Genomic DNA, 10597 nt, shown 5'->3' with positions numbered 1-10597 from the left:
AGTGCGGAATGCTGTAAAGTTTCTTTCACATCCAAAAGTTAAGGGATCCTCCATTATGTATTCACAAGTATATCTAAATTAGACCTAGCAAACGGGTCGGGTCGGGTCAGGTCATGGGTCAAAACGGGTTCGGGCCAAAACGGGTCCGGGTCAAAACATGTCAAATAAAAAAAGGGTTGTTTTGGTTCGGGTCAAAACGGGTTCGGGTCGGAACGGGTTCGGGTCAGATCGGGTTTTGGGTCGGAACGGGTTTCGGGTCGGGTCGGGTTAGTTAAAAAATGTTCTTTTAAAGAGATTGTACATCAAGAGGCAATTTTGTCGGGTTAAAACGGGTCCGGGTAGGTTCGGGTTGAGAATGGGTTCGGGTCGGGACGGATTCGGGTCAAAAAAGTGGGCTTCTTCAGGTAATACTAGTGCTGCTGTTGAAGAAGGTCAACAAAGACTGCCACCCTCTCAAGATGTTCCAGTAACTCGATAAACAAAATTCAAATACAAAATTCAAAGACTGCTACCTCAAGCAAAATGATTTCTTAGGGTGTAAGGGTTACTCCTCTAAGTGGGGAATGACCTCTCTTACCCATAGCCAATCAGCACGCGTCACGTCAACTCCCCACTTAACTTCCCCCACACCCTCAATTTGATGGCGGCATTCCTCTCTTGGAGGACTTGTTTTTTTTATTTTTTTTAATTAAGAAAATATTTTTATAAAAAGTAAAACATAATTTACATAAAATAAAAAATTACATTTCATTTAATAAAATAAAAATTACATCGCAATACTACATAAAAATTTTAGAAATTGCACGGCCATCCGTACTTGTTAGCGATCTCGCGCTTTCGGGTGAGGATGAACAGCAACATTTCCGGCGGAACATCGTTGTGCGGCTTGAGGAATGTTTTCATATCTCGATCATGCGCGTAGTTTCTCATCGTCTCGCGTTGTTCCGTTATGAGATCACGAGCCTACGACTCTCTTTTCTTCCTCAATTCAATCGCCTCCATAGAGCTAACGTGCTTCGCTTCTTTCATGGTGGTGTACTCTTTGAATTGTGCTGCCAACTCAACCGAGCCCTCGGAGGATGTCGCTTGACTCTTGTCTCACCGTTGTGTTCTTTGTGGCGAGGGGTCTTCGTTCATATCGGGTATAGAAGGGTCCGTGTCAACGGACTTTCTTTTTTGTGCCGAACCTTCCCCTTCCTCACCCAACAATGGGACTTGGGCCCATTTGTCGTGTTTTCGAACGACCTCCCATGCCTCGACATGTTGAAAACCGCTCGGATATTTATTTTGAAAATCCTTTAAAGCGATTTTCATCACGTCGAGATCGTCACACCCGCTATCTCTTGTGCGATCCTACATATTACAAAATAACAAGTGTTAAAAACATATGAACTTAGTAAACAAATTTAAAAAATATACGACGTTAAAAAATATAATTTTTACCACTTGTTGGTATAGGTCGTTGAAATGGTTTATTTTCGTCATCATCGGTAGCCATTTAGACCGTACTTGATGCACGATCTGGTTACTTCCACCAACTGTGGCGTTATAATGATCTAAAATCCTACGCCAAAAATCCTCGCGGGTTTGTTGATTGCCCTTCTTTTTGTCGGTAGAGCAATGTACCCACGCCTTCGCCAATGCCTCTTCTTGGTATTTTGACCAAGATTGGCGCTCCATTTTCGCCTTTTTACCCCGAGCGTCATCTTCTTCGTTGCCGGCGTCTTCATTCACATTATCTTGATCGTCGCCGGTGTCATCTTCATAGTCGCCCAAATTTTGAGTTTCGGGCACTACTTCATCGTCCTCGTAAATAGGTAGAGGGCGTTCAACGTTTTCTCGTGGAGATGGAACTTGTGGGGAACGAAAACCAAACGGGTCGAAGGCGGGGGCTTGAGGATCCATTGATAACAAATTTTGGAAATAGCCGAAAGGGCGTTGTGGTTGGGTGTTGTAAAAGGATGGGTGTGAAGGTTGTGGGTAAAAAACGGGGGTTGTGTAGTATATCCGAAAGGTGGTTGTGGTTGTGCATTTGCACTGCTCGAACCACCACGAGACGGTTGCGAGCCGCGTCCCTTAGTGTTAGAGCCGACTGACTTTTTCTTGGCTTCGCGGGGTTGGTTCTCCATTACTCGGTTTGGCTTTGTGTTGTATTTGAAAGAATTTTAGAGGAATAAGATTGAAAATTTGTGTGGTAAAAAATTAGATTTAATGGGGTATTTATAGGTTAAAATTGGATTTTATTTTTATTTTTTATGGAATAGCCGTTGCCAAACGTTCAAAAAATCAAAAAGTTTGAAAAGTTGTGCGGTGAATTAATGCCGCAGACCTGTCGCCGCTTAGCCTCCCCGAGGGGTCGGCGGCGGTGTTCCCGAGCGGGGAACTCACTCACCACACGCCACCCCGAGGACGCCCCGTTCACCCTTAAATGATTTCTTTTAGATCTTCTAGTAACTCCATAAACAAAATTCAAATACAAAAATATCAGTTGAACACACCTTTCAAAATAATACTCAAATTTAGTTATTCCAGACTATATTGATGTAGTTTTGTATACAACAAAGTGTAAAATCAACAATTTAGTGCCCCCTCAAGCAACAAATACACATGTTAAACCTAAAATAACTTCAATCACATATGTATCAGTTGAAAACACAAAGTTTTTGAAACATTTAGAAAGGCAAAAAACAATCAGCCATTTAAATCATCAAATTTTCTTTAAACAATGACCATTTATTCAGTCAGTCATTTAAATCATCATCATAAGAGAAAGAAATTACAGCTTCAACATCAAACTTATAAAACATCGATCACAGATTTACAGATTAAACACAGTTTCTGAAACATTCACAACAAAAAAACCGCTATTCATCTATCAAATTCCAAAACAACTCCACAAAATCAAACAAATTCACAACAAAATTTAAAACATTCACACAGACACACATCAAATCCATCAACTACGGCGCTCATGAAGTGATGATGATACCTTCACCGGAAAAGATGTCGTCGCTGATGAAGATCCCGTCGCTGATGAAGATGCCGGCGGAGGGTGGGGGGTTTGTGGCGGAGGAGACGACAGAGACGCGGAGACAGTGGCGGGTTTGTGGCGGAGGACGGAGAGGATGAAGATGCCCCCCTGAATCGATGATGATGATGATGATGTTCACTGAAGTTCAAAGAGCTCTAAGAAAAAACCCTAGGAGTAACCCGTGTCGTATTTCTTCTCGACCCAGTAACCCGTTCCTTTTTACTTCTAAACCCAAATTGACCCTAAACTTACTTCCCTCTTTTAAGATTGACCCAATTGGACGCATTAGTTTTTACAAGGAAATCCAAATTGACCCATAGTAATTAATAAAAGACCCAAAGTGACCAAATTTTATGCATTCGGGTCAGAATTGCCCCCTAATCTAAATATTTAAATTATAGTAAGTAGATCAACCCTTAGAAAAATAGGAATATTTCCTAATATAAATTTTAAAAAATAGAAAATACAAGAGTTAGATTGTATTTATTTACAAAACTTCAGAGAAAGTGCAACCAAAATAGAAAATATAAAGATTGATTGCTATGTTTCGCGGTTTTCTGCGTTGATTCTCCTTCAAGTTTGACTCGTCCCCATCAAAGGCAAAAAGAAAAAAGAAAAGAAAATATAAATTTTAATATAATATAAATAAATATAATAAAAGAAAAGTAAACACCCACGACCTACTCTACCTGCACTGCAACTACTCGCCACGTGACTGTTGCTTGTCTTTTACTATTTATGGCTAGATCTAACATAGCACGTGTACTTCATGTCATCAAAACATACCAACTTTACTTACCTCTTAATGAAAATCATATATTTTTTTTGGAGAATTCATGAAAATAGCCATTTGAAAGATACCAAGTTTACTTACTTCTTAAGGAAAATCATATATTCTTTTAGGGGAATTCATGAAAATAGCTATTAACAAACATTATTTTCAAATTTAGTCATTTAAGGCGTCTCTACATACACATCTCACTCAAACTCAAGCATCTAAAGCGTCTCTTACAGATGTTTCAAAACACTCAATAAAAAACGAACACGTGGCGTCAAGAAAGAAAAAAACAAGAAGACAGCTTTACTTGATTTGTTTTGTATTTAACTTTTGAGACATCTCTTGATCATCTTGACACACTATCTTCATCCAACTACAGACGTCTCACCTCCATTACGGTAGCACAAGTGACTATAGGGATGAGTAAATGGCACCTGTTCAGAAGCAGTTTTTACCTTCAAATACCATACCGTACCCGGTATTTTTGGTACCGGTATTGGTACCCATTTTTTGGGATTTTCGATACCAGTTGGTACCGAGCTCATCCCTAAGTGACTGTCATCCAAAGTTCACCGGAATTTCAAACCTTAACATCTCTCTATCAGCTTGAACACACTATCCCCGTACACCATCTACTCCATCCTCAAGAGACAATCCGAGGGTATAATCTGGCAACCACCCATCTTATTTAGGGTACTTTTAAAATTCCGGCGAACATGTTCTCACCACCAGTGGTACAATGGTGAACACGTTCTCCCCCACACACCTCAAGAGACTGAAACAACGAAGACTAAAGGATTTACCAGTAACGGCTGTGAATGTGTTTAGGGTTTTGTTTGTAGTTTGCAGCATTAAAGAAGAAATAAGGGTGAATGTGTAGCTGTTAGCTGTGAGTATTAGGGTTTAGGTGTATTTCTGTGGCGTAAAGAAGAAGACCTTGAAAGAGGTTTCAATTGGGAAACATTTGCAAGAGAATTAGTGACGTCTGCATATTTGTCATTGCTCTCGTACTCGTCACGTGTCATTTTTAATTGGGTGTTCTGAAACATCTACAAGAGACGCTTCAGGTGCTTGGGTTTAGTGAGACATCTCCATGGAGAGACCTCAGATGGCTAGATTGGAAAATCTTGTTGGTTAATGGTCATTTTTTGTAAATTTCCCTTTTTAAACTATTTTATAGAGTTTCTTTATGCTAGATAAGTTTTTATCATTAAGGTGTGAAAAAAAAAATAAACAGTGAAAAAACCTAAAAACCAAACTTCATTTGTAACTGGGAAAATCAAATCGAATTGTGAATTCGGTTTACCATATCCAAATTGTAAATTCGCTTATCGGTTTTATAGATTTTGCTTATTCGGATAACCAAACCAAATCCAACCGACTAAACCGGTTAAGTTTAATCGATAATTTGGTTTGGTTAGGCACATTTCTAATTCGGATTATTTCGGTTAGGGAAAAATATCAAAATTGAATAAACCGAATAAACCAATATCCAACCAGAAGAACACCCCTATTTATCATGATAGTCTTGAAATTCATAAAGGTAGCGATACGCAAAAGATGCATATCATCCACCCTAAGTAGCTAGGGGTGTTCAAAAAACTAGTGGCTCGCAACTCGCTCGAAAAAAGCTCGAAGAAAGCTCGGCTCGAAATTGGCTCGGTTGTTAACGAGCCAGCTCGGCTCGGCTCGGTTTGTAAACGAGCCGAGCTCGAGCTTGGTCTGGCTCGGCTCGTGAGCTGGCTCGATAAGGTTTACATACTTCATTTTTTTGTCCCACATCGCTTAGAAAACAAAAACTAAGGGATTATTTCCCCTATAAAAGAAGGTAAAGACAATCTACAAAGTAAATTAACTATTTATAGTTGCATATTTAGCCATATGGTTAAATTAAATGGCAATTATGGCCCTTAGACTATGAAGAAATTCATTTTTAAGAAGTAAATTTTTGGTTTTTTGTTAGTTCGAGCTAGATCGAGCCGAGCCGAGCTAGCTCGAATTCTAATCGAGTCGAGCTCGAGCCTCAAATCTCAGCTCGATTTGAAATTCGAGCTCGAGCCGAGCCAGCTCGAATCGAGTTCGAGCCGAGCTCGAGCTAGGTCTAGCTCGGCTCGTTTACAGCCCTATAAGTAGCCACGAAAACCATGATAATGACTATCATTTTTTATCCCATGTATGTTTAATAGCATCATCTCATTCTTATCTAGAACATGTTCTTGAATTTAAGTTGTATTTGGTAGTTAGTTTTCGAATACCTCACCTAGAGCATACTCCTAGATTTAGGAATGAAAATGAACATCGGATGGAGTCATTTAAGTTCACTTTATACATCCAAATTAACCCATAGGATGAGAAATGTGTATGGATGTCCATTTGATATCATACAACTTTTTCGTTGAAGAAAATATGAACTTTATAATTAGATGGAAATATATTTTGTTATAATATTTTGGATGCATTTTTTTTATATAATAAAATGCAAAAGTGAAGATAGGTATAGGAGTCCTATATTTATCAATAGACATCCTAAGTCGTAAGATATTTACTCAATACATCATTGCATTTAAGTATAACATCATAGGTTTGGTGCTAACTAAGACATGGCTAATATAATCTAATATATTCATGTAAGCTAGGGGTGGGAAACATAATGTATGTTGGATCACAATTATCTTTGCTTAGAGTTTTGTTAAAGAAGTTCAAATGTAATGGTGGTCGTGGTATGGGTGATATGGCTAGGTGTGAAAGTAGGGGCGATGGTGGCGATAAGCACATCAACAAATGTGGGGGTTGGCTTCGTAGTAGTAATGACGACAACGAACGTGGTGGAAATGACAAAGACAGTGGTGGAAGTAGTGGCGAAGCTTGACAATGAAGACGGGGAATCGAAAACGTATATACCAAAAAATTTCTATAGAACCGGGGGGTCGAAAACGTATATACCCAAAAATTTCTATACGAAAACTATATTATATAAAACTACTGAGTGAAAAGTTCGGGTGGTCGGGCACAACCCCGGCCCCTTTTAAGTTACGCCCCTGGGTGGAACTGTGGAAGTGATGACGCCGGTAAAGGAAGGAGAGATGCACTTAGTTGGGTTGAATCCCTTCCTTGTTTGGAATATAATGTTCAATTCCTTTACTTGAAGCAATTTGAGAGAATTAATCTCATTTCTAACTCAATCGTACAATCAAAAATGTTCAATTCATTGAATTCAAATTGCTATTCCAACGAATTACATATACCAAACAAATAACAAATACAACCCATATCTAAATTCCAATTGATTATAACCAATTCCAACAAACACACATTTAACTACTAATAAACATTCAAATAACTTATCGTTCCAATTCCAACAAACTCACATTCCAATTGATTATATTCCAAAATCATCACCTTTGCTTCAAATAACTTATCGTTCAAAAGAAGGAAACACTCAAAACATAGTAGAATAAGGAAAAACAAGGAGAGATAACTACATATTCTATGTTAACACGTTAACAATAAAAAATAGTTTTAATAGGTTTTATAAACTTTTCTTAATTTAAGTCCACTAAATAACATCTTTAAATAACTATCTGTCAATTTTTTTATTTAAATTATAAGATCAAGTCAATAAGTTATTTTCAAACTCAATCCTAAACACCCTAGAAACAATAGCAATGCATTATAAATATTTTTACACTTTATATAGAAAACTATAAGATACTGCCATTCTTTAGTAAATGAATTAATTAATTTTTCGTTCATTAACCAACATCTATACTATATAATAAAAGAAACCACTTTTGGGACACTTGTCATCATATTAGACCATCTCTTATAGATAATTATAATTTTAATTTAATCTCTTCTAATTAATTATAGATAACTCCTACTAAATATTATTTATTTAAAATCTTATATTATAGATAATCCTACTACTAAATATTATTAGTTTAATATCTTATGGATAATTATTAGAGTTAATTGCCAAAATCGTCCCTGAGGTTTGGGCGTGTTTGCCATTTTCGTCCAAAATGATTTTTTTTTTACCAAATAGCCCCCCACGTTTGTAACTTTTTGTCATTTTCATCCAAGTGCCTAACTGGGTTAGAAACAATCGTTTGATGAGGTTTTTTTTTTAAATTTCACAAGTACAGGACCTAAAACGTAATTTCTTTTTTAAACCTAAAACCATCACCCTCTGCTTTCTCTGTCTACAGCCTTCAAAACAAACCATCAACTACCACTCACACCGTTACTCACCTCCACCGTGTAATGCTCATAAATAGATATAAAACTAAGATGTATCGACCAGTACCCATCACTATATGCCTTCCAACGAAACCTTTTATGTATCGACCTATACGTAATGAAATAAATTAAATTGAACATATTAGCTGAACTCATATTACAGTTGGGTAGATCATAAACCAAAAAAAAAAAAAAAAAAGCTAAATGGGTTTAAACTGTTATCACACTGCAGCTAAATGAAGTGGTTACCGGTTTCAGCCTTTCACGTTTGGGATACACGCATACCTCGGACAGAAAATAAACAAGGAAATTCGAAGTAACTAACAGAAACCATGAATCAAATGGAAATTCCAATAATACTAAGACTACCCAGAACATGATTATATTCGGTTTCATAAATTTGTAGCACATGATGATATTCTGTTTACAAAATATAATGGAGAGGGATAAGAGGAAACAGAGGAAGTAAACATGAAATAAGAACACTTGGAAGGTGATGTTCACATGTTTCTTATCAATAAGCAAAAAGGATAAATATGTTAAAAATATGCATATGATTATAATACTCCAAAGCATATAATTATAATTCGTCAAAACAGAAGTTAAAGATACCATAATAGGCATTTATATAATTCTACAATTTGTTTTGCATTTAATCTTTACTTTTATAAAGTTAGAGTTTAAAAAGAAGTTACATTTCAGGTCCCGTACTTGTGAAATTTCAAAAAAAAAAAAAAAAAAAACTTATCAAACGGTTGTTTCTAACCCAGTTAGGCATTTGGATGAAAATGACAAAAAAGTTACAAACGTGGGGGGCTATTTGATACAAAAAAATCATTTTGGACGAAAATGACAAACATGCCCAAACCTCATGGACGACTTTGGCAATTAACTCTAATTATTATTTAGTTTAATCTCCTTTTTATTTATAATATTATTTATTTGAATTAATTATATTTGAACGTTTTGTTTAGTTTGGTATCAAATAGATTTTACGAAACTTTTTTTTTATTTAGTACAGATATAAAATTAGATTTATTATAGATATAACCTTTTATTATTAGATATATAAAATTAGATTTATTCAATTTGTACAATACACGGGGTATTTTAAGGATATATATTTTTTATTATTTAGTACAGAAAATTACATTTATTCAAACCGTTTAATGCGCATATTTTTAAAGATGTAATTTTTTATTATTTGGTATATAAAATTACATTTATTCAACTCGTGTTATAAATGAGGTTTTTAAAGATGTATTATTTTATTATTTGGTAAACAATTGTACATTTATTCAACTCATGTAATACATGTGGTTTTAAAGATATAACTTTTTTATTTGGTATATACAATTACATTTATTCAACCCGTATAATATGGTTCTTATAGATATAACTTATTATTATTTAATATATAAAATTATATTTATTCAACCCGTATAATAAATGAGGTTTTTAAAGATATATTGTTTTATTATTTAGTATATAAAATTTATTATTTGTCATATGTTGCTACTTTTGTGTCTTGAATTCTTGATAATCGTTTAATGGTTATATTTTACTACTTTTATTTATTCAACCCCGTGTAATACACGGGGTTATAACCTAGTTAACATATAAGATACTTGCCATTCTTAAGTAAATGAATTAATTAATTTTTCGTTCATTAACCAACATTAACAAGATAACTTTTATTTCTTAAATGATAACGATCTTCTCGTAATGGTTAAATACCTCTCATAAAGTTTACCCTTATAAAGTAAAGGGGAAATGGATTATAATATTATATCACCATAAACTATATAAAATTGGCCAATACCACTCCCAACTTTCAAATTGGCTCCCATCACCCTCTACTCGACAACTTGGTGCCAGTGTCACCCATTCGTTAAAAAAACACTAATTGAGTTAGTTTTTTAAGCCTACGTGACATGGAGATGATGAGTTGGAAGCATACATGGACAGAGACCCATTAAATAACCCATGTCCCTGTATTATATATATATAATCTTTAAATCAGTTGCATTTCATCACCCACACCCAGTTCATTGCGATGATTGGCAATCGAACCCTAATACCCAGTTAGTCGACGATTGCACCCAAAATTCAGACAACAAAGCGGTAAGGTTTATGTTAGGGTTGATTGCATTGTGATTTTACACACTGATTTAACTGATGGATCGTATAGATGTTATGCTTTGGTATGGTGGTTCTTTAGACTTTTCTTTTGATCAACCTCAGTATATTGGAGGTGATTCTAAGTTGTTGGTAATGGATTTTGACCATCTCGCATACTTTGAACTAGTAGATTATGCACTGGAAACCAACCAGTATGAAAGTAGGGATTTTTATATGTACGGGATGGATGCGGATAATGGTGATTTTAAACTGTTTTGTGATGATAAAGATGTGTTGGAACTTGCAATGAAGGCTAAAAATTGGACTTAACCATTCCTTGAAGTGTTCGTTCAACATAGCCCAATTATGTCTGAACATAAGACCAACTACTATACCAACCTAGTAAACTACATGCCCAGTCCAGTTCC

At 35.6% G+C, this 10597-nt stretch overlaps 1 protein-coding gene across 1 annotated transcript; it reads right to left on the bottom strand.

Annotated features, from left to right (window-relative positions):
- Window positions 1-734: 734 nt before the first annotated feature.
- On the bottom strand, window positions 735-3411 carry LOC110897392 (glutathione S-transferase T3-like). Its single transcript, XM_022144142.2, has 2 exons — window positions 1444-3411; window positions 735-1353 (listed from the first exon to the last, which is right to left on the bottom strand). The coding sequence occupies exons 1-2, from the start codon at window positions 1903-1905 to the stop codon at window positions 1099-1101; spliced, it is 717 nt and encodes a 238-aa protein (XP_021999834.1). The 5' UTR covers window positions 1906-3411; the 3' UTR covers window positions 735-1098.
- Window positions 3412-10597: the final 7186 nt, after the last annotated feature.

The sequence above is a fragment of the Helianthus annuus genome, chromosome 13, assembly GCF_002127325.2.
Source record: "Helianthus annuus cultivar XRQ/B chromosome 13, HanXRQr2.0-SUNRISE, whole genome shotgun sequence".
NCBI lineage: Eukaryota > Viridiplantae > Streptophyta > Magnoliopsida > Asterales > Asteraceae > Helianthus > Helianthus annuus.
This window is presented reverse-complemented; position numbering and strand designations above follow the sequence as displayed.